The 24845-nt window shown below is 41.4% G+C and overlaps 1 protein-coding gene across 1 annotated transcript in view; it reads right to left on the minus strand.

Annotated features, from left to right (window-relative positions):
- SYCP2L (synaptonemal complex protein 2 like) overlaps positions 1-22808 on the minus strand; it is a 43462-nt gene extending 20654 nt beyond the window's left edge. The window contains exons 1-18 of the mRNA XM_054985854.1: positions 22782-22808; positions 20532-20666; positions 20319-20438; positions 19028-19132; positions 17620-17644; positions 16389-16474; positions 16195-16283; positions 15454-15488; positions 12915-13057; positions 12411-12463; positions 10247-10292; positions 9335-9427; positions 9191-9251; positions 7269-7414; positions 6129-6189; positions 3462-3565; positions 2396-2474; positions 2111-2213 (exon numbers count right to left, since the gene is read on the minus strand). Of these exons, the coding sequence (XP_054841829.1) occupies positions 2111-2213; positions 2396-2474; positions 3462-3565; positions 6129-6189; positions 7269-7414; positions 9191-9251; positions 9335-9427; positions 10247-10292; positions 12411-12463; positions 12915-13057; positions 15454-15488; positions 16195-16283; positions 16389-16474; positions 17620-17644; positions 19028-19132; positions 20319-20438; positions 20532-20666; positions 22782-22808 (1511 nt within the window). The remainder of the gene's footprint in view (positions 1-2110; positions 2214-2395; positions 2475-3461; positions 3566-6128; positions 6190-7268; positions 7415-9190; positions 9252-9334; positions 9428-10246; positions 10293-12410; positions 12464-12914; positions 13058-15453; positions 15489-16194; positions 16284-16388; positions 16475-17619; positions 17645-19027; positions 19133-20318; positions 20439-20531; positions 20667-22781) is intronic.
- Positions 22809-24845: the final 2037 nt, after the last annotated feature.

Here is a 24845-nt window from a genome sequence, read left to right on the forward strand (position 1 = left end):
TTCTATTTTGCTACTACAGACTAACACGGCTAACTTCTCTGCTTAAGGGATGGACATCTTCCCTTCTTACAAGACACATCATGTGGATTAAATTGGGTGAACAACCAGCTCCAGGTCACTCATGGTTGAGTAAGGATACTAACCTAAGTCTCTCCACTCAACACTGTACCACTAACCCAGTGGCTCTTTAATCATTGCTAGAAATTAAAAGGAGCTAACGGCTAAAATGCCAGAAGCCAACGTTCATGGGGGGGGGAGGATTTTTAAATTATAATAAATTCTCCAGTATGCCTAGGCTCCATACAGGTGGGAAACACATAAAAGTTAGGGCCTTTTAAAATATTATCACTTCCACTCCTGTGAAGAACTTTTAAATAGCACCCACATGAGTGCTGTAACATCTTCATGGACCATTTTGAGCATATGTTGCTACAGTAGAAGATAGATTGGCTATTTGAGAAATCAAGTATTTTAAAAGCACTCACTTTATCTGAACTAAAAGAGACCAACAAGTTTTGTACTTACAACTTATTACATTACAGACACAAATCTGTCAACTCTTAAGCAAGAACCAATGAGTGGCCCTTACTGCCAACGCATTCCTCGGGTCCAAAGCACCTTTTCCTGATTCAAGTTGCTGCATCCTGCACCAGCAGAAGGTACATGGCAGTAAGCAGCAATTCTTCCCATGGAGATGCCAGCAGCTATAAGATATCCACTAGGAAAAACTTTACTATACTGCTAGATTTACCCATGACTGCTGCATAGTTAGGGGACATACAGTCCCACACTTTGGCCATTTTCACATGTCCATATATTCCACTAATTTTGCGCTATGATTCCATTAGCTGGGATCCGCTATCATAATGCACCGTTCACATTTCCTTCATTTGTGCTACTTTATTGCACTTCCAGAAGTTCACATTCCACAGAAGAAATGCAATAGTGGCCAGTGGATAAGCTCAAATCATGGTTAACGAAAGCACATTCCCACCCATTTCCCCCCCCTTTTTTAAAAAAGGCACCGAGATTTGCACTATATCTCTCTTATAGTATGCAAGATTCGACCGTTACATTCCCACTCAAAACCAAGGAGGGGAGGGGAGCCCGCTGCCTTCCCTGCTCTGCCAATCACCAGGCCAGGAGAGGAGGCGAGCTGCCACCTTCTCTGCCCAGTCGATCACTGGGCAAGGAGGGGAGACGATCCACTGCCTTCCTTGCCCAGCTGATTAGTAGGGAAGGAGGCCAGCCTTTGTCCTGGGGGGGGGGGGAGGAATGGCAAGGGGCTCTTGCCAGCTCATCTGCCTGCCAACCTCCTTGGCCCACCCTCCTGCCAGCCCTTCCCAGCCCCAGCTTTCTAGAGCCCGTTGTATTCCCACAACAGGCTTTGTTGCTAGTTCAGTAGATTTGCACAATTGCTCTCTCACTAAAAACAGGATGGAGGTGTTCCAATATTTGGAAAGTGAAGCTTTAACAGTAGACATGAAACAGTTAACTTCTATGGTTGTCAATTTTTGGCTTTGTTTGGGGTTGATTCCTTTTCAAAGTGATGTGTGGCATCACTGTTGCCAGGAGCCCGCAAAGGCTTGCAGGGCTTCTGGTCTTGGCTGGGAAAATCTCTTTCTAGGGTGCAGAAACTGAAAAAGGAGGAAGGGTTGAATGGGGTGTCTCTGGAGAAGCGTTTCCAATTGTTCTCATGCAGGCAAAAAAAGCACTAAAGAAGCATCACGAAGGGGAATAAATGGGAAATCTGTGCGCTTGAAGAAAATGCAACGATTACAGGAGGATGATGGGTTTTCATGGGAGGATTAAGAGGATGTGTGAACAGCTGTGAATACAGCGGAACAATTGTGATACTATGGCGCTACAGTAAGGATGTGTGAAAACAGCCTTTCGCTTGCTAACAAAGGATATCAGAAGGAAATAAAAAGGCAAGCTGCTATCTTGCTAAGGACATCTTGGCATCACTGAATATTTGACATGTCAGTTGACGAGTGTGCAAGGCCTAAGCAGAAGCATGGCACTATATATGAAGCCGATCAAATTAATGTTATTTCCAGAAAATAAAGCTACACTTTAGATAAGAGCTCTTTACAGGCAGAGTACTTACACAGTCTTATTCTTCTGTTTCAGTAGAGAAGGCTTCAGTGGCGGGGGAGTTTTCAACGCAGTTGCTGTGTGTATTAGAGAAACTGCTGTAAGACCCATGGATACTATTAATTAAAAGACGCAGATGTTTTTTGTTTTTAAAAAAAGCAGCTTCGAAAACATAATGGACTAAGAGGCCACCTTAACTCATTTACTTGGAAGCAAGTCCCATTGATGGGAATTTAGTTTTATATTAAGTTGTAAGGATCACTACCTTTAAAAAGGATACAGCAAGTGAAATTCTGACCTTGATCTGGGCGGCCATGTTCTTTCCCCATTTGTTGTCTTTTATCAACTGCAGAGGCATCCATAGGAGTAGCCATTTTCTGTCAGAAAGGTTATTATTGAACACAGTAATTACAAAAACCCACTGGTGAAAAAAATATACTTACCTGTACCAAAAATGAGACATTTGTACTTTTCCAAGTGACAATCAGAAGAAGGTTTGCAATCAGATACTCTGCCACTGACTTGTGACAAAAAGACTTGCCTTCAATCAGGGAACTTTTACTAAAAACTTGGTTCTTTTCTTCTTGCAGATCATAAATAACCAACACAAGCATTTGAGGTCAGGTAGATTAGCATAAATCTATGTATTAACAATTTTTAGGGATTTAGGCTGCTGGAAGCATCGAACATAGGCTGAAACCTAGATATTCTGTTATTACCTAAGCCACAAAAGTGATTTTGTAAACTCTCTTTTAACACCATCACAGCTAATACTGTATCTTCTATATCACTTAGTCTCCATCGCTGGCAACCTTCCCTTTGTCACCATCCCCTGTCTGCCCACTTTCACCTCCTTTATTAAAATACTTATAATCCAGCTTTCCCTTGTGCCTCAGAGCTCTTAGGGTTCCAAAAATTAAAAATTTACCAATACAACGAAGTTCCATTAACCCTCCCCCATCAACAAAGTCTACTGATCAAAACCTATTAAAAGCCTTTTCAAGGAAAAAACCCGAAAAATATAGTGTGCCTCCTAAACTTCTCAGGATGGTGTGGTCCCCTCACCTCCTTAGGGATCCTTTTCCCCAAGGTATGAGTCATTACAGAGAAGCAATTACTCTAGTAGATAAGCTAGAGTAACTACTAGAAGGCAGCAACTAACAGACCAGAACTAGTGCTTGGGGACACATGGAAATAAATGATTCTTTGCTGTGTGGCTGCCAAGTAAGGAGCTCACATATAACAATCAGCATTCTTTCCTGTTTATGAGTTCAGAGAGTATTTACAGATAGTTAACGGAAAGACACTTTATTAAAAATATAGCAAGAATAGAATTCCTTCTTCCGACCTATGTATATACTTACTGTTGCAATGGTAATGGATTCATCAATCTGATGTGATTCAAAAATGTCCGATAGAGAATTTGTACCTGCAGAATCTTTTATCCACTCAGCACAATTGCTTGGTACTGTAAGACAATTTTTTAAAAGTATATTTTTAAGAGGCCTAAGCTGTGTCCTGTAGGGGATGGAGACAAACCTTAAGGTAAGCACAAACATAAATAATAAAGTTAGGACTTTAGGTACTACATGAGAAATTGGGACGGTTGTGGGCCACCCAAGAAGCCTTACAATAAAATACATGGAAAGACACTATCTTAATATTCCTGATTTTTTGCTGTCTTCCCACTATTTCTCAGAGCATGGTTAAGTAGCATTAAGGTCACCTATACAGTGCTGAGAACTGAGCATTTGTCCTTCCCTCTTCCCAGGTACTGTTTTAAAGCCAGACCTTGCCTGAGGCATCAACCTCTAGTGCAGGAGCCATCAGTGCATAGCCTTTGGCATCCAGGTTGCACTGCTCCAGACTGTGAATGATTGTCATTTGAGGAAATGTCTAAGATTGCCACAGTCAGTGTTTTGAGTTATCTTAGAGAAGTTGAGACTCTATAGACCCTTTATCTGGGAAGTTGGTTACTTAATGGACTTTCCTTGAAGCTTTGGGCATTCCTTTACATATCAGTCAGGATGAGTTTGAGCTAGTATTTTAAAAAGTAAATATGCTTAATTCATATCATTGAGACTTGATGGGATGGACCCATACATGGAATGCAGTGCTCAAAGGATGTAACTTGCTTCAAGGGAATAAATTCAATGGAGAGGAAGCATGATAAAGATATAGATATGTATACCTACACAAAGCTGTAAGAGAGTACAAAATGATAGCACTGAGAAGAGCATCAAGTAAATATAATAAAACCAATGGACTGAGTCTAGTTCAGATTGCTAAACCGAAAAGAGAGTATCAATGATGTTTTCCTAAGACAGATGTTTCAGAGAAGCAAGAATTAGTACCAATGAGAGACTTTCATTGCACCAATTTCTCCCGGAAGACAAATGCCACTAAGCATGACATGGACAATAAACTTCTGACATGTCTGGCTGACAGCTTATTTCAAAAGGAGGAAGAAGGAATGAGGGGACAGGCTATCCTTTAACTGGCCCCAATCACAGGGAAGACCTGTCTGATGAGGTGAAAGCAGTGGTCATTTGGGGGAAATAACCACATAAGGCTACAATTCTTGGTCTTATGGAAAGCTGAAGGTAAGCTTAGTCAAAGGGGAAACTCAAACTTCAGGAAAGCTGATTTGATTAATTTAATAAATCTGGCCAGACTAACCCTATCACATTTTGATCAGGTTACTAGCCTAGAGTATTGTGGGAATGCTGTGGATCTACTATACTGTAATTCTACAAGGTATTTGACAACTTTTGTTAACAAATCAGTTAAATGCAGATACTACCGGCAGATCGATCTGGAGCTGTACTCAGTGAATACCCATTAATGGCCCTTTTGTCAGTCTGGAGAGAAGATCTAAGCGGACAGCACTGGGCTAGGTTCTAGGTCCGGTTCACTCAGAAAAATGAGGCAGCACAACTAGATTGGCCAGTACTACGTGCAAACTAATTATTTGCCTACAGCAAAGCCTAGAATCTTTCATACCACACAGGGGTCATGAAGGGCTTTGTCAGCATCGAAATGGTTCAAATGCCTTCATGCTCGATCGAATGTAGGTTATAAAGAAGAGATAGAAAGCTTCTGAACCCCCTCCCTCCTTACACTTAGATCACAGTGAAGAGTCATATTCCCTATCAATTCCACCTTTATTTAGAAACGCACCTTCTGTGAGTTATGGCCTGTTGACTGTTTTGTATGTATCTGGCCTAACGAGCTATTTCTCTCAAAGAAATACAGCCAGTGATCTCACATACATGAAGACAGAAGACTCTTAGCACAAATGAACTGTGACACTCCACCCCTCGTCTCATTTTACCCCTTGTTTAATTCCCCTGTGACTATAGGGAATCAGACACTGCCAAAGAATGTCCCTGGAATGCCACCTGTTTCCAGCCATAGACATGGAGAGCCTCGAGAACAGCTTCACACACACAAACTGATTTCTTATAAATACAAGTCATGAAAACAAAGGGGAGGAAAAAAAATACTTGTTACTTTCTTTTCTTTAAAAAAAAATGTAATTCCATTTTTGTTTCTATGGGAAAATTTCTGATTATGAATTTCCCCCCCTTCACCCTGTGAAGACACTACTGACTCCGTTTGTGAAATCGTGTTATTTACATGGCTGCACATAAGTTTTGTAATGCAACCAATAGCAGCTCCACAGAACAGTTTGAAGAAGTGAGACCTGTGCTTGGGGAGGACGAAGTACCTGTGCACCATGGTAGTGAGAGGACAAGGCCACAAGTGAAACTGAGAAGCACAAGACAGACACTGAAAGTCTGATGCATAGTCCTTGTATCTTCCACCAACAAACAAGAGGAATGGTCTTAAGTGCCACAAGACTCATTTTGGCTGCAACAGAATACCATAAATACCTCTCTGAAACCAAAGGCAAGACTCAGCCCTTTGACTGGGATCTCAATCAGGGCCAAGACAACCAGGCATGACTAGTGCTAAACACAGTTCTATCTGCATTAGACCAAGTACACTCACGCTTCAGAGACACTCACCAGGCACATTTTTCTGCGGTCCATCTTCACTGATCTTGGTATCAACTTTATCCAATATTACCTGTACAAGTTATTGAAAAGGAAGAGTTTAAGACCTTTACAGATAAAAATTACAGATAAAAGTTTTTAAAGTTCAGATTCTATAATAAATCTCCAAGTGACTAGAATTTAGGCAACATGACGGAGCAGTTTGCCTTATTTACGGGAAAAAAGGTAGGCCCAGGCATGTAATTTGTGCCTTTAACTGTAAAGGTAGCTTTTTTTCTGCTCAGTGAATCCATGGCATGGGCTACATCTCACACCCCAATGCAGATGGCAGCTTGTGATGTAGCCATCAGCGAGATTCCTTGTTATAATCTTTTGCACACTCAGACCCAGTCAGCCACCCACATTTTTAGTGACAGTAGGAAGCTCCAAGATGACTCCACGCATGTGTGTTATGTTTAGGCTTCTTTGGATGAGACAATTCTGGCCTAGAGTGTGTCCGTCAGTGAATATGAGCATCATACATATATATCCATCTAAATGTGTCTGGCAGACTCCTTAAATATAGCATCAGTTGTATGCATTAAGTTAAACATAAGAAGGGTCACAATTTATCATCCTTTGCTAAGGCTCTCAGCATCATATATCCAATTCTAAACTTGGCCCAAAGGTGCAATTAGAAAAAAATCCACACAATGGGACATGTAAAAGATAAGGAAGGTGTTGCTACAGATCTGGGGAAACCACCTGGTTTGCAGAAACATCTGAAGGCTTTAATAAAGTATTTACTGGCCAAAACCTTTAACAAAGCTTAGGATACAAGCTAGGAAGTAAAAATTCTATCCTGCACATGTTGCAAAAAGAACATCTCTTTCTAATCTAGTTCAGAAAACTCTTCGTCTAAAGAGCTACGCTACAGCTACCTATTACTGGCCAAGAAAAAAGGTGGTTATTGGCAACTGTTAGGCTGAAAAGAGCACCTTTGGAAGTAAGTTTGTCATCCAACATTAACAAAGGGTATTAACCTACCTACCTGGGGAACTGAACATTATCTTTTTAAAGAATACACTAATGTGACATACAGAATTCTTACGATCTCAAACAGAACTTCTACTCAAGAGTTTAAAGACAAGAAAAAGAAACGCAAGTACTTGCCATTTTCTTCTTTTCTGATATTTTATCAAGTGGACTCGAAACATCAAACTTGCTATCAAAGTGAATTTTTATCTTTGTTACTTCTTTTTTGTTGATTGTAGTGGGGTTCTGCATGAAAATTTTAAGGATCTTTTCATCCTCTTCCTCTTTATAAAAAAAAAAATAAAGAAGCATTTATTTACTTAAAATATTTATACCCAACCTTATTTCTGCTACTGCACAGCAAACACCACTGCAAAACCTACAAGGACACAAGCATACAGAAACATCCAGAAACAAATTAAGCCACACAATTAAAACACAAAGACAGTTTCGCCTCCACCAAATGCCCTCTGGAACAAAAGAGCCTTACACACTTCACTCATTCGGGTAGTCCACTTCAGATTAACAGACCTACCATAGAGAATATCCATGACTTAAGTGTTACTGAAAGAAAATCTTAGGTGAGAGATGGGTACCACTGTGAGAAGGCTGTCTGAGGAGTGTAAATGGTGCATAGGAGATACAAGAAGATGTCGCTCGAGAGGTATGAGGGCCTCAGGCCACGGTGGGCTTTATATGTGATTATCAGCACTTTGAAATAGACCCAGAAGCAAATAGGTAACCAATGCTGTTGATGCAGCACTGGATTTCTATGTTCAAAGCAGCTGACCCCAGACAAAAGTCTCACTGCTGCATTTTGAGCCAGCTGAAATTTCTGAGATGTCTGCAAAGGCAGCCCTATGTAGAGCACATTACAGCAGTCCAGCCATGCGGTTACAGTGCGATGGATCAGCAGAAGTTTTTTCCCCCATTTCCTTGATCTAATTTGAGCCACACACTACAAGTCAAATTCTTTTTTAGCGGCAGGACATCAATCATTATCTAGCCCATAAGAGCCAATTAAACACTGAAGCCCAATGCAAAAGATGAAGTGCAGGTTCACATATGCATTACCAAATGATAACAAGCATTGCACGTGTGAACTGTCAGACTTCCATAGAACTGTGACTCATGCATGGAGGAAGGCATTACAGTACATACATTAAAAATGCAACTTGTTTTTAATTTCAGTAATTAGAAGGTATGGTGGATCAATGTTACAGAGAAGTCATCGTAAGCAGGAGAAATCTGCTTTTCAAGGGTGCTGTTTTCACGAATCACAACATCACTAGTTCTACGGCAACTGAAAACAAATTCATTTCTTAATTGCATACCAGTTTGCAAGCAGTTACATGGATGCCTCACTAACCACGTAAATTTGGATATGAGCCTTGACTAACAGAGATTATAGAAATGTTGTTTATTTTAAGTTTTAAATTTTCTGAACTAGTGTTTAGAAACATATATTATTTAATTTGACTGATAATTAGCATAATTTGGTATATTATGGTATAGTACAGTTAGTATTAAAATGTTTAGATTAAAATATGTTTTATATTATTAATTTGGAGGTAAGAAAAATATAACAATGAATTTAATTAAATATTTTAAAATACAATGTTGTATTTTTAATATTTGAATTAATAGTGAGATCTAGTAAAAGAGAGAGGGGAAATGTTTCCAAGAATGATTGTAATAAACCCACAAAAGATATTTAAATGATATATGGTTATTGTATTCTAGACAATCTTTGTAATGGGTACCTTAATTTTCCTTTAGTGTAATTTGTATTCCTGTTCCTTTTTTGTTTTGCATCTCTTTTATGGTTTAGAAAATAAAATACATATATTAAAAAAAAAGACAAAGGAGCTCTTGAACTTGAGTCTACGACTCATGGTTCACAACAAAATGTTTTAAAAATCTCTACATTACATTTGTCTTAGCACAGCAAGAATTCTGCTTCTTTATAACATTTGCAACAGAACTTTTTGAGTCCACATGAAATTTAAAGAGGTATGTTTCTCTTACGCTGAATAAGAATGGCTTCTGCAGCGCCTTACCTTGCACACAGTAACTGCTGATTTCTTCTTTTGGCAATTTCACAGACTCCCAGAGAGCACTCTAAAAAGAATGTTTGGCGTAAGATGCCTTCTACTATATTAGAAGAGTCAAAAGTCAACAGTCTAGGGATTTTTATTTTTTACCTCAGGGCTATTTAAGTAGAAGGTCACACTCTCACTTCCACAATTAAAGTCAATCCAAAACTCCTCCAATTTCTCATCCGCTGGTTTTGTTAACTTGAAAAAAGACAGAGTTTAATTTCTGAAACATCAATGACATGCCAGCCTGTAAAAATACTGTTAACAGAGATCTAAAGAGCAAATTATACGTAACACTGTAGCTACATTTACTTACACCCATACGGGGCTCTCAAACTGTTTACAACATCATTCTCCCTCCTCTATTTTATCTTAACAACCATCCTGTGAGGGATTGGCCCAAGGTCATCCAATCAGCTTCCATGGCAAACTGGGGAGTCAAACCTGGGTCTCCCAGATTATAATCCAGCATTCTAACCACTACACCACAATGGATCTGACTTGCATGCAACAAAGCTCCTAATTGGACCATCTGCCTTGCAGAGCAACCACAGATTTTCTGCAGCTTCTGTTTTCATAGAGTTTCAGATAATGAGGAGGTAAAAGTAGGTGGGGAGGGAGGCAGGAGGAGTTTCAGGAAAAGAGATTTAAATTTTCTGCAACCTAAATCTTTTCTTCTGATGGTACTATACAAATGAGAAGGTGTTCTTTGCATGCTGCAACATACAAGTTAGTTTCTACTAAGAGACACCTACCTAGCACATATCCTCATATAGGATACCTCCAACTAAATGAAATGAAAGGGACACACACATCCCTTCCTTCCTTCTTCCTACTCCTCCTTTGAAACACAAACATTTTACTAGCATGTAACCAGCTTTCCCGATTACAGACTAGTAAAGCTAACATCATCCGATACCTAAAAGACACATAAATAAAAAAGGATTATCTAAAAGGTATAGTATTACTATTAAGCATTCTTGATTATGTCATGTATAAACATTAAATAGATAGTACCTTATTCGTGTCAGCATAAGCAGCTTTACAAGGAAATGAGAACACTCTGAAAAAGAATCAAAAGTGTACCCTTAGGGCAGTGATCCTAAACACAACCTTGGTTCCACCTGGTCTTTAGAAAGAAAGGGCCATGCCTACTTATGCAGATTTCTGCAAGCCCATAATAGTACTGAAGAACCATCTGGTTTTCACCACTTTCCAGGCGACTTGCTACCAACAAAGCATGCATTTCTCCAAAATGGCTGCATTGTCAAGCAGGATCTGCTAATCCAAGCGTACCCAGACTCAAATATAGCTCAGTGATATCAGTTAGCTGAGAATCCCACTTCTCTCCCCCAACAAGGTATGAAAACGGGCCTACATGCAGCTTCCAGCAGATGTCAATGATTAACCACATATTGTGTTCAACTAGGAAGATGATTTCCTCACTATTCCTAGAATCAAGCAAGAGTGAGCAGAGCACAGAACAAGCGCCGAAGTGCCCCAATGTACCATCTCTCACTCTCTAACACACACACACACAGCCTCTGCCAGCACCTCATGTATCAATACACCATGATGGACATGCAGTTATCTCACAACGTAAAGAAGGCTGATTTATGTGCAAGCACAGTTGCAGATAGTGGCATACTGCAAGATTGAACCTGAAAAATTCTACCACTAGGGGGTGACGTGTAGGGAGAAATAGTAATTAGCCTCTATCTCACTCCATGCTGTATCAGCAATGTGCTGATTTCTTCTAATATACTTTCCATGCTGCTGAAATGGGAAACCACGGAAACAGGTGCCAGCATGACTACTTCCTCTGCCAGTGTTTATTTAGAAAATGTGCTTCCTCTTCTAGAGACCTGCTTGAGGTGGCTCAATGAGAAAAACGATAAAAAACCATTGAAATTAACAAGCTTAAAAGACCCAGCTGTAAAAATCCCAGAAAATAAAATAAAAATTTAAAAACTTCCGATGTTACCTCAGTGTTGTGAACCGGAGCTACACTGAATTAGCTCTCACATCACACAGCTGGGTGAAAGGGGCCTCGAAATCTATTTGAGGGTAGCCAGATATTAGCAAGGGGTAGCAACTCTTGGCATACAAGCCAAATAAAGGCAGACCAGACCATCTGCTTGACACAGCAGTTCTATCGCTCCACCCTAAAAGCAGGGTGCAGTTGAGCCAGGCCAGATGAGACCACAGCTGGGAGATCATCAACCAGAACTCCTGCAAATCTCTCCCCTAGTAAGGGCTAGAAAAGTCTCGTCCCAATGGTTGGTCCTTTACTATGCAGCACTGCTGTTCAGTGTGCCAAGACTGTGAGGCAGGCACACCCAGCAATGTCAAATCTATGAAGAGCAGAAGTAGTTGCTACTGCTCCACCCCTAGCCCCCTGTAACCAGCACAACTAACTGCCTTCCCTCCCTGCCCCTTTTGTTTGCTGGGTCACCAATATCTTCACAGGCAGACTTTGTATTTCATTCAGCACTTGGGCCAAAAAGGTTATCTACTCTTGCATTAGCTCATTCATGCAGAATTAGGTGCACACACATGCACACACACACACACACACACACACACCAAAGACATGAGATTTTTCTCCTTATGAAAACAAAAGGATAGGAGTATGTGAAACTTGCAACACGGGAGCAAATTCCTCTATACTTAACTGGATAAGATGCCCACAGGAAAATGCTTTCCTGGTGATCTTTTAAAAAGATGAGGACTTGAGTGTTAAGCTAAACATCATCCTTCCAGAGAACGGCTTCCATCATTACAGCCAACACAAGATTTTAGCCACCATCTAGTAGCCGAATTATCTTTTGATTTCTCTTCAGAAATCCCTGTTGCATTCTCTCTCTCTCTCTCTCTCTCTCTCTCTCTCTCTCTCTCTCTCTCTCTCTGCTGATATCAATAAAATCCTCCTTTTTGTTTTGTTAAAGGGATCTAGACTGGCATCGCTGCAACATCAAATATGCCTAGGAGCTTTTTGGTGGTCTGGAGAGGAAAGGGGTACAAGGTGTCCACAGACTTCAACAATCCATCAGCAGGAACCCTGTATTATGAGAGGAAGAGCTACTTGGGAGCCTGGAAAAAGTTTTCAGACTCTGCAAGTCACTGAATAAAAGTTAGCGATTAAACCCCGAGGTGAACAGGTTTCATGACAAGCTCTTACCTTCTTTTATCCCCCTGTCTTTCATTTAGTTCATTAAGAAATTTTCTGCAGTCCTTTAAGAAAAAAAAAATAGAAAGTGACAGTGGTCTTCTGAACTGGCTTGTTTAATAAACTGCACTCTCTAAAGGACCCTCGGAGTCAATATATAACATTTCATGATGAAAACTGACAGAGAACCTTAGCTTAGGTCTACTAATCAATACAAAATTGAACAAAATCACTAACATTTTAATTTATTATTTTCAAATAAAAATAATTGATGTTATTATACAAAATAGAATAAAGTCACTACTAACTTCTTAAAAATTAACCACTGATGTTACCAATGCTTCAACCCCCATTATGTGCATTAATTCAGTAGACCATGGAAGATAACTTGTTTGGTAGACACATTTTAAAAATATCCCTCCCATGCTATCATATATTTGATGCTTTGCAAAAGTGAAACAAACACAAGTAGGAATCATTAAAGTGTTCTGATGTGAAAAAAACAAAAGAACTTACCGTCTCAAAGTCTCTATCTGTGATTTCTTTGAAGGCCTTAGCAATGTGTTCATCTTCAAACCAATTATGCGCAAGGTCATCTCTCCATTTTTTTAACATCAGCCTGAACAGGGCTTCCAAAATAGCAACCTGGATGTCATAGTCTGCCGAGCACAAATACAAGAGAATGTATGCACCTCTTGCCATTCAGAAAACCTTTTGCAAGTAATGACAGACTAATTATCCTCCTAGCACTGCAGTAGCAATCTGGGAGTAGTAAACAATGAGACGGCAGCGGAACAGAAAAAAGGAAGGATATACAGGAATCTGACCTATCCATTTTACTAGCTCTACTGCCTCCACTGGAGTACTGGTATGTTCTGTACAAAGAGATAATGCACAGTCCTTCACTTCCAACAATTTTCACAACTAAAATGCAAGCCATTGCGTTCCCATTGTGTTTATCTCCATAGTCAAGCTTGGGGGAAATTATCATATTACAAGGCAGAGACTGTCCTTTGCCAAATGTCTTGGGTTTGGAATGGCTGTAATCTAAAAAACCTGTTTGCAACTATAATTATGACAAGATTTGCCCACATATTCTTGTTCATTACTGGCAGTGATTAAGTCTAAAAAAATTACCATCTATGCCAACTTAAGACACTGTATCTTCCTGGGAGCACAAGGCAGTGGCTTGCATCCTACCAGCTTTTTTACTAGTCCAAGGAGGCGGAGCAAATTGCCCAATTCTCATCCTTTCTGCAGTTCCCATGCTATTGGGCTATTTGACCATGCAGGTCCTACAATCGCCAGCACTGCCTTTTGCAGAGGTTAAAAGGGGCTGCCTCCTCTCTCTTGTGCCAGTAGACACAACAGTACAATTAAACCCAGCAACAAGAATAATGGGTCTCCTCAAGTATTCATGACTACTGGGAGTGGGCAAGTGAGCTATGGAAAGAGAGAAACTACCTCCAGAACTTAGCAGAATTTTGGAAGCAGTGTCTATTTCCACAATCAATAGCCCTCTTCTCCCTTTAAATGAAGAGCTTGGATTTCTCTTTAGAATATTACTAAGCATTTATGTAATGCTCATCCTAAATCAGTGACCTCCAATGCAACTCCCATAGATACTGTGGTACCCACAGATGTGTTTGTTAGGGCTTTGTTTCTTCAATAAAGCATCCTTTCCTTAAAGCAAAGATGCAGCCCTTACTTTCTTTCAGAAAAATCCAGGAGACATTTGGGTTTGGGGTCTACCGAGAACACCCATTCAGCAACAGCTGCCTCCATCACAGGAGGATGCTCAGTTTGCACCCTCCCAATGTTTTGGTGATTGGCTCCAGCACTTCAAGGCAGCACACACTTCCTATTCTCAATATTTTAAAAGTACCCACAGACTCTACAAGACCGAGGACCTAAGTGCTTTACATGCATTCTTCCACTTATTCTTATAACCATTCTACTAATCCTCAGAATAATCGTAATCGTAGCTGAGAAATGCCTACAGCTATGCAATGTGTCCATTACCAAACCAAAAGTTTATACTTAGATTGTATGACTACACGTGGCTGCTTGCCAGGGCCGGATCGAGGGAGGGGGACAGGGGGGGGTAGCCTGCCCCTGGCGCTGCCAAAGAGGGGGCGCCGGGAGTGGCTGCCAGGCTCCCGGGAGGATGAGCGTAGGGTTGGGAGACCCTTGCCAGCCCCGCCGATGGGGCGGCTGGCTTGCCGCACGTGCAGGACCTCCCAGCCCTGCGCTCAGCCACCAGCACGGCAAGCCAGCTGCCCCAGTGCACGCCTTTGCTGCCACCAGCTCCGCAGCTCACCGTGCACAGGGGTGGCCGGCTTTCCGCGTGGGCAGCACAGGGCAGTGGGGCACGTGAACCACGCGGAGGGCCTCCTAGCCCTGCGCTCAGCCGGCCGCGCAGCACGCTGGCCACCCCAGCGCACGGTGAGCCGTGGAACTGGCAGCAGCGAAGGCATGCGCTGGGGCAGCTGGCTTGCTGTGTGGGTGGCTGAGTGCAGGGCTGGGAGGTCCTGCACGCTCAGCAAGCCATCCAGCCGCCCCAGCGCACGCAGGCACCACCGCCAGTTCTACGGCTCACCGGGTACTGGAGCGGCCGGCTTGCCATGCAGGTGGGCATGCCTCCTGCCCGTGCGTGATGACATCACAAAAGTGACATCATCACGCAGCGCTGGGAGCGTGCGCACGCTGTGTGTGTGCGCGGAGCACCCGGGCAAAGTTTGCCCTGGGCACCCGCATGCCCAGATCCGGCGCTGCTGCTTGCCCAGGCATACCAATTGATGTACGAAGCCATCTTTCAAAATTCACAGGCAGGCAGTAAAATAATGCCTTGGAAAACAGACAATGCCATGGGGTAGAAATATATCCAGTTTCTAGGCAGCAGTCTTTTTTCAGTTTAGGCAAGGAGAGGCAAGAAACTGGCAACAGATTTAAATACCTACCCAGCAAGGGGCTTCAAAGTTTTCAGAGTCCAAGCACTAGCCTCAGCTGCTTAAGAGCACCAGTCCAGCCCTCATCAGGTGACTAAGATGCTTACCTCCAACATCCAGGATCATCTTTGCAAGGTCTTTCCTGCAACAACATAATGTGTTAATGCATTTACATGAGTGAGAACAAAATACTGTTTTATGACAAAGTATAAACAGAAGATTCAAACTGACTGAATAGGCTGCAAATAAAACAAAATATTGATAATACAGTGAATAGCCAAGAGTCTTTTGCCAACGTTTAGCCTTGTAAGAACAAATTGACCATTTGATATTAGAACTACCACCACACACCCTTAACCTCTATGTTACTAACACAACAACAAGCTACATCTTAGCTACAAGTCACATAAATCTATAAATATATAGAAATAATAATGTATAGCTACTACATACAACAGCGGACATTATTTATTTACTTTATTTTATATAACCTGTCTTTATCACTGAGACTCAAGGCAGATTACACAATGTAAGACAATGCAACCAAACAGCATAAGCCTTCCAACAAAATGCAATAGTATTAGAATCATAAAATTAGAAACAATGCAAAAAAGTATCAGACATGTTAAACAATGCAAAAAAACACCATCAATTTTAACAGTTTCCTCTGCATCTTGCAGCAAGCGACTACAAACAAGGCAACCTTGCTTTTCTCCCCCTTTTTCTTAGAGAAAAGTTCACATTTCTGCCAAGATAGATCAATAAGTTCTGCGTAAGATGATGCAATATTTTCCCTAGTATACTGGAAGCCACACCAAGAATGACCCTCATAGAACAAACATGCTTACGTAAGTGAACACATCTCTTCAGACAATGCAAACTTCTTTCTTTCCTCTCGAGCTACGTTGTCCAACAGCGTGTTTAAGGTTCTCAGAGCCTTAGTTGCAGTGATGGGAACAAATACAGTAAAACAAAAGTCATTAAAGTAAAGGAAGATTTATCTTACACACTTTGTTCTACATTCTTCTTGTCTGAAACTAACCTCCTGTCGAAGGGCACAGTTCACCTTAGGCTCGACAGCTACATGTCCCAAGTATGGTATGAAGAATTCAAGCAACTGTTTCTTCCCTGTAATAAAAAATTGGAGGTAGAGGAGGAAAGAAACCCAATTACTAGGCAGATAGGGAGCAGACTAGTTAACTCTGAAGTGTTCTCTGGTATCCTTTAATTATTTGTACTTTACTCAAATCAGATTGGAAAATGTATACAGCTTTGCACAAGATACTTATTTACAAAAAATGTACCCCACCTTTCTGCCTCATCGGGGCCACTGGGGCAACTAACAGTAAAAACATGCATTATAAAAATCCCTTCATAAAAACAATTAAAAGATAGAGGAGGGAAGAGGCAAGACTTTAGCCATAGATTTTAATTAAAGTCTTGCCTCTTCCCCACTTCATCTGAACACTGTGTTTTACTAAGGCCACTAAGCATTTGTATTTGATTGGTCATTTGCTTTCTGATCAGGTAAAATACATGGCTAGCAAAACAGAAGACACTTGCAGAGTTCCCTTTACATAACAGCACTATGTGATCCTCCCAAAAGACAGAGCTGTACATCAAGGGGACCCCCACCATGTACAAAAAAGCCACTAGGCAAGGGCTGCTGCAGGAAGGATAGAGGGAGATCAATTAAAATTGCCCTTACCCTTGTGTTAATCGAAAGCTCATCCTGCCACACACACCACATCAGCAGAACAAAGCTGATTTTGTCCGATTTTCTTATTCACTGCAACCCCTATATCCAGAGGACTATATCCCAAGGTCCTGGGCAATACACAGAGATAATTCTAGAGGGCTGCTGCAAAACGGAGGATTTGCCTCACTGACGCCTTTTACTTAACTGACCACAGGAACCAACACCTGTGTGTTATCAAAATGCATGCAACCTTGGAGATGCTACAGGAAGTTCAAGTCTACAGGAGGAAAAGCCACTCTTAAAAAATTCCTTATTGCGATATTGGGTTAGAAGCAAAATATTTTTTTAAATTAAGTGATCGTGCCTTCAACAGCGTTAGAGGGAGCCAGTTTAACTTGATTAAGTAACCACTTAAGCTAATGAAATCTTGCAGCTCTGACTTTAGCCTTTCACCTCATTAGCTCCAAGCTGCTTAAAAACAAACGATTATAGTATACCCAAAATGCATACACTGAACATTCAAACCACCACATTTAAAACTGCTAGAAAATTATAGAGACATTTAGTGACTGACCTTCAGCGCTGCTTTTGCCAATGACCTGAGGACATAAGGGAGAGGAGAGCAGAATGGAGATTAACAGAGCACACCCATATACACACTAAAAATGTTCAAACATTGCATAGGCAACTTATTTAACGCTGTGTTCTTAAACACTACTTTGGGTGCCCTCACCTTCCCAGATCAGGCAGGGGGCAACCCAGGAGACAGGCTTCTCAGCAGCGGCACCAAAATTCTAGAACTTTCTCCCCAAGGAGATTTGCCTGTCTCCTTCAGTTGCTGTCCTCCACCAGCGGGTGAAGACTTTTTTCTTTTTGTTTCGCTTGGCATTCCCTCAGTGACCCCTCCTCCATTCACATTTTTTTTAAACTGTTGGTTTTATCTTTTGAATTTATGGCCTTTAAGGTGGTATTTTAATTTGAATGTTTTAAATTTATTAAGTGATTTATTAAGCCTTGGTGGCCCTTTGAAAGCAGAAACACAGGGTAAATATCTTAATTGAGTTACATTTCTCTAAGTTCATTGATTTCAGTGGATTTTGAAGAGTATAGGACTGCATTATAAAACATCTTAACCCTTATCCATCTCCTGTAACATAAAAAATACTTAACTGTAACACTTACTGGATCCAAACAGAACAATTCCCTCATTTGTACTTTTAATATTCGGAGATTTATTGTCTGCCTTTCTCTCAAAAGGCACATGGCTACGCATTGAAAGATTTTGTTCCAGTCATTTACTGGAGCTCACTACACAAACTTAAACAGATTCTTCAAGTGACTTTGCATGTTACCAGGAAGAGCTGGGTTTATGCACCTTTGTACTCCTGCTTTCATTTCTTGCCAGTAATGTACAAATCAGCCTCCAAAGAATGCTTTGTGAATGCACAACTTGCACCAACTCAATGGCTCTGTGAGACACTTATAATGTACTTGTGTTTGCCATGGCTGCACTAATGTACCCCACCACTGACATGAAAAGAGTCACAGGCACTGTGTGGACTGAGGCATTTGGGGGCATGTTGCCTACAGTCACCAAAAAAGTTTAAAAATGAGCAGCTGCCCTTCACAGTTTGTGCCTGCTTAATAAAATGCTAACCTACCTCACAGAGTTGTTGTGAGGAAAAGCTGCTTTGGGTCCCCAGACAGGTGAGTATACAGGAAGTAAATAAACTAAACCAGTACAATCACAGGAAAACAGAGCTCCATTATACCCTCTGAACATGTTAGTGCAGAAGTACTGTACTAGAATAGGGGCTTTTTTAAAATATAAAAAGGTCACAAATTGGCATGACTGCTGTGGGAGTGAGTTTTGTGTTGCATTATCATTATTGAGTTAAAGATGCCCAACTATGATACAAATTTTTTAGGAAGACCATTACACAATTGAGTGAGTGGAAGCATTTTCATTTCTATGCACTTACCAGTGCCGTGTCATAAAAGTCTTCAACCAGCCTTGATAAGAATTTACTTTCTTTTGGTTCTATCAGGTTCAGAAATTCTCTAGTTCTTTCAAACCAGGTGACCATGTAGAAAGAGAGAGACAAACAAAATCAGATGAATGTTTCAAGCTCTTGGAGGGAGGAGGGAGGCAACAGCAATACGTGGTTTAAAAAGTAGTAAGCGGGACTGCCTAACTATGTTTGCAGAAACCAAGAGCGAAAGAATTTTTCTTCCTCTTACGCTCCCGCTCCATAATCAACCACACTTCTTCCAGAGAATCAGTTCTGTGGACTGCTGTTATAGCTCCTCTGCTTGACCCAGAAAGTGGCTGGAGCAGTGACTGAATCCAAACTCTTCAAGCATAGGAGTAGTTGTGGTGGATCCCCTTTGGAACTGGCTCCATACAGCTGGTTCCTGGGAGACTCCCACTGCTGTATTCCGCCCCTGCCCCCCCCACCCCGCTCCAGCTAGGATGTACCCATCTTGGACAGGCAGGCTGCAGCAACAACTGTACAGCTTCCACAATGGATTCAGAGACCTAAGGAAATTAATGAAAGCTTGCTCTCTTGTCTTTAGCCTCCAAAGCCATCACTGAGGCTGAAAAGGAAGTTTATCCAGGTATATGCATATTGAAGTATAACCTTATATATAGCCTGGCATTTAGATATGGCAGAGTCAACTGGAGACAACAGGCGATGGCACTTCCCAAATCCCAGACACTGCATAATCTAAAAGCATTATATTTTCCATAAGAACTTTCAAGCTCCAATTGGCTGCACATCTATACAAACTGTTGGGATAGCTACAGGAAGATGGGGCAATTGTTTTTCCTTTTAACCACAACTGCACAGGTTTTTAGAAACAATACTGAATGTACCGAACCAAAACAACAACATTTTTAGAAACTTCATTAATACCATTCTTAAGGAACGTCTGCATTTTCGGGGGGTGACAAGAAAGCATGAATACTTTTTAGAGATCTGGCCAACAACGCATGATGAATAGTTTAAATGGGGGCATTACCCAGAAACTCACTGCAAATGTGCAAGTGTATGTGATTGATACATTGTGATATCCTGCATTTGCGGCTCATGAAGGATCACAGAGAAATTAAATGGTTGAAAAAATAAAGTTCAAGACTCAGTCTTCAGCTGAAATTGAGTACTAAACAGTTCAGTTATCTCCATATTCTTAAAGATGAACTTGTTCTGCTATGAAGGCTGATCAGGACAGATCAGTCCCCTGATGGCTCACAAGCAGAGAGTTACTTATCTTTGGTATCAATCCTTGCTGAAGAAGCAGATTCATGCCTTCCTGAGGATCACTTCTACAGTACAGCTGAATGCATCTGAGCAACAATGAAACGTTTGGGAACTCATTTTTGTCCAGTTCCTATTTTTTTTTTTAAAAAAAAGATCCACACATGTGTTACTGCCTAAAGAAGTAATTTGGTGATTTAAATTTTTAAGAAGCTGGATGACTTGCCTTTTTCAGAACTTTGTCCAGTTGGTTTAATAATTGTTTGCTGCACTTCTGAGGATAAACATCCTTTTCTTGTAATGCTTCATGTATTTTCTGAAATCCTTTCCCTTTAAAGGCATCAGCTAATAATGACTCAAGCTAAAATTTTAAAAAGTAACCACAGTTTTATAAGAATATTTGAACTACCAGCAGATTACTTTCTTACAGTAGGATTTATACATTGTTTATCTTCCCTTCATATCTGCAAGACACAGAGATACAAGTGTGAGCATATTGTGCATTCATTTGTTCAGCACTTATTGACTGTACAACTTGCTGAGGTCAGACGTTGTGTCTTTTAAAAGCTCTTTTGTTCCAAAATATATGTATTAATAGACTCATATATGTATTCTACCTTCTCCTTGAGCTAATTCAAGCTCTATAGTTCCCAATTCCAATTTTTTCTCATAAGAACATCATTGTTTATACTCCTGAAATAAGCTCCACCTAAAGAATTACCTAGTTGAGGAATGTGATATATATATATATATATTTAAAAGTACATTCAAACATTGTTTTTTCTCCATAGCACTTTCAAGTAGAAAAGGCACATATGCCAAACAATTCCTGTTTCAACATACACTCATGCTAGGAAGCCAGAACGAACCCATTTTCCACTATGCAAATACAAACAGTTCAGCTATTTTATGCCCTTCATCTATGACAACATATGCATTGCACTATGCTGCCTTTACAGACATGGCATCACTGTAAGAAAGACGACATTTATAAAATGTTTCTAAGTTAAGGCTAATGAGAACTGTAAAGTGAATATTTTACGGGAGTGATCTGGAATCATCAAATGATTTTTTAAAAACATTAATACACATGTTCATCTCACACTACTTAATTATTTCTGGTAGTATTCATGCTGCACTAAGTCTAATTTTAAATTCCAAGCATTGTATGAAGCTGCCTGAGAATAAACCAAATCAAGGCTATTCTTCCCTACTCTATCTGGCAGTAGCTCAGGTTGTGGTCTTTCCAGTTGCCCACTACCTGATCCTTTTGCCTGAAGATGCCAGGACTTGAACCTTGGATCTTCTACATGCAAAGCAGATGCTCTGTCAATGAGCCACAGCCCTTGCATTAAAACTTCTGTTGGCCAAGGCATGATTTCATAAATGACAGCCACAAACATGACTTATACACTACGAGCACACAGCCTTAATAACTATTGAGATAGAGAAGATCTGGCTTAATATTTGCAACTTTGTAGGCAAGAACAGAGTACTAACACAACAAATTGTATACAACAGAGTACTGGCAATTAATTGGAAATTAAACTCAGAAACAAATATACTGTTAGCATTACCTCTTGAACTATTTTATGACATGGCCCAGAACCATTTTCTAAGAGGAATAAAACTATCACATGGGAAGAACAGTGCATTTCTCTGGTTTGGGTGCTACAGTTTTGGCAAATGCCTATTTTTTGCTAAGAAATTAATATATCTCACCTACATGGCATTGGTATGCTTAAGACACAAGGCTGACTCTTGAACATGTAAGATCAGTTACAGTCTTTATTTACACAAGAAAGTCATGCATAGCCCAACAAATATATAACACTACAGTGCTGTGTGCTTACTTATGCTTAAACATCTAAACTCTGACTAAACAAATTTAGTGTATCTTGAATACTTACGTAGCATTCAGTGTGCTCTGGTGTTTCAGTCACCGCTTCTTCCTTTAAGTAAATTTTTTAAAACTTAAACTAGTCATTTTAAGACTTAAGTCTTCAGCACATCCTCATATAAGCAACACCCACTCATGCTTTATGAATTCAGCGTATTTCCTCTTAAACGCTTTTTTGGTAATTGTCAGTCACGGGTTGCAAATTTCGGAGGAACTCGACACAAGACCTCGAAGGTAGAAGGAGCGGTGAAACCCGGGCAGGAACGAAGGGATCCTTTCCTCGCCCGTTCATTTTAACTTGGGCTTCTGGACAAGGAAAAACTTCCAACGTAAATCCCAAAGCCACTTTCTAAGGCGCAAACACTATTGAATCACCCTGAGTAGACCTGTTTAGGATTAAACGACTCGTCTTCTTTGCTTCCGCAAAAGGCGGGAAAAGGAACTAGCGGCTAATGGCACACTGCAATGTGGCGTGTTTCCAAGCGAAGCGCATTGGCTGTGGCGGAGTAACTTTGCATAAGACCATTATTTTAGTCAAAGACCACCGCAGGTTAAATTGCGAACGCCCCTATTTACTCGGGCACAAGCTCCGCCGTATTCCATAGATTCAGGCGGGCAGTAGAAAAGAAGTAGAAGAACTCGGGTTCGCGACACTTTAAAGACCAACCAGATTTCCAGGGCGAGAGCTTTCGAGAATTAGTTTTCTCGCAGTCCCGGCTAAACGCGCGCAGCCTGAATGAGGGAAGGCCTGAGGAGAAGAGCGCGAACGTTGGGGAGGGGAGGGGGGCGAGACCCGGCCGCCGCCCCTCGTAGCTGGGGAAAAACTCACGGACCTGCAGCATGGCTAACGCCGGCTCGCCCAGCAAAGAACTGGCGCAGGTCTCGACGCCCAGGAGGCGGCTGGCGTCTCGGTTTCTTCCACGTAGCCTAAAAAGTTTACATGGCCGCCAACAGCTGGTCAGGCGACCCAATTGGGGCCTATATACACTTACCGCGCGATCTTCTAGGAACGGCTGCCTGGCTGATCCAGTAAGATCAGCGGCCGAGTTTTTTCTTTCAGGGGTGAAAAGACGGTCTTTTCTTAAAAGCGGTGAGGCGCCCCTATTCAGTTGAGTTAAAGTGATGAAACTGGTGGAAACTAATACTTAGGTAAGGGTTGTTTTTTTAAAAAAAAAAGGTAGGAAGCTCTTTGACTCTGGAAAGTTTGCGCCCTGATAGTCTTGTGAGTCTCTAAGGTGCCCCTGGACTCCCAAGCCTGCTGCTGCTCAGGTAAATTGGAACAGCAGAATAAGGCCCGGCTGCTTGAGTAATTCCTGATTAATTCAGTTGTGCTTTCGCTAAAAATAAATGTCTGCACACTTGTCTGTTTTTTGAATCTCGAAGGCAAATCAAGCTATAAATAAGTGCATTAAATAGCTGGAGACATTCCTAAATGATCTTTTTCGTTGCCGCCGTTCACACGATCTTATAGAAAACGCACCGGGATTCGGAGTGATGGGTATGTCTTTTAATTTAAAAAAAATATATTAATTGATGACAATTCTGGTAGCATAGTCAATAACAAAAAAAAAATCATTCCAGTAACATGGCTTTACGCGAAGTCGGCACATTTGGCTCTCTTCCTTCTCTGCACAACACAACTTGTTCGAAACCCCCTTAAATGCGGAAACTCATTTCCTCAAACTTTCCCCCCAAATGTCTCGAACAGGCGATTTCTTCTTTTCCTCCAGTTAATCGCCAACGATTCTAACGGCCTGTAAGAAGTTTCTAGTCAAACCCATCGTTTTTTATTAGGCCTCCGAATCCATGTTTACTCGGAAGTAAGACACAAGACGTTCAATTTAGGAAGCGATGCTAAGAAGAAACCCCGTTTCATCCAGCGGGGCTTACTCCTGGGAAAGCTCTTTTCGATGCGCTGTTCGTGTGCTGTGCATAGAGCCGCGGCTGTGGTAGGCGACCCTAGGCACGCTTATTCCGATGCAAAAACCACCGAGTTTAGTGATGTTTCCAGATAAATAGGCTGCCTTCCTAATCCCGCATGTTTCAAGGCCAAGACGCCGAATTTGTTATGCAGAGCTGGGTCTTGCCGGGAGAACCGTCTTGCGCCTCTCTTGGTGGTGCAGGAGGGGACAGGGACGCCGCAGGATTGAAGTGGCTCTGGATCGCGGACGCGGTAACTCCTCTAGAGTTTGTTGCGTTGGTCTGGCACATCCCGATCCTATGCATGGTGTAAATCTCACTGATTTTAGTGGGATTTACTGCCGAGTGGGCATGCCCAGATGAATCCCGCGGAGTTCAAGGCGTGCCCCCCCCCGAAGTATGGCTAGGAGCGTAACGTCTCTTCCACGACGGATTGCGCGCGCGCTGCCCTCCCATGTGGGCATATTTTGCAACGAAAAGTAAATCGGATTCAGGTTAGTGTAGAGCTGTGAAAGTTAAAACGGATCCAGCATCTTATAAATAAAATCCCGCCCCTCCCCCCGTCATTTCGGCTCCCCCTTCGCAAACTATATTCCATAAATGAAAAGGCAGATATTTTAAGGGACGTCCCGCTGCGCCTTTTATTGGGAACGAGATCCGGAACGTGCATTCTTAACCAACAAAAACCATTTTGCGCATAACAGCTGCAGAAATTCAACG

Source organism: Eublepharis macularius, chromosome 7 (genome assembly GCF_028583425.1).
Source record: "Eublepharis macularius isolate TG4126 chromosome 7, MPM_Emac_v1.0, whole genome shotgun sequence".
Lineage (NCBI taxonomy): Eukaryota > Metazoa > Chordata > Lepidosauria > Squamata > Eublepharidae > Eublepharis > Eublepharis macularius.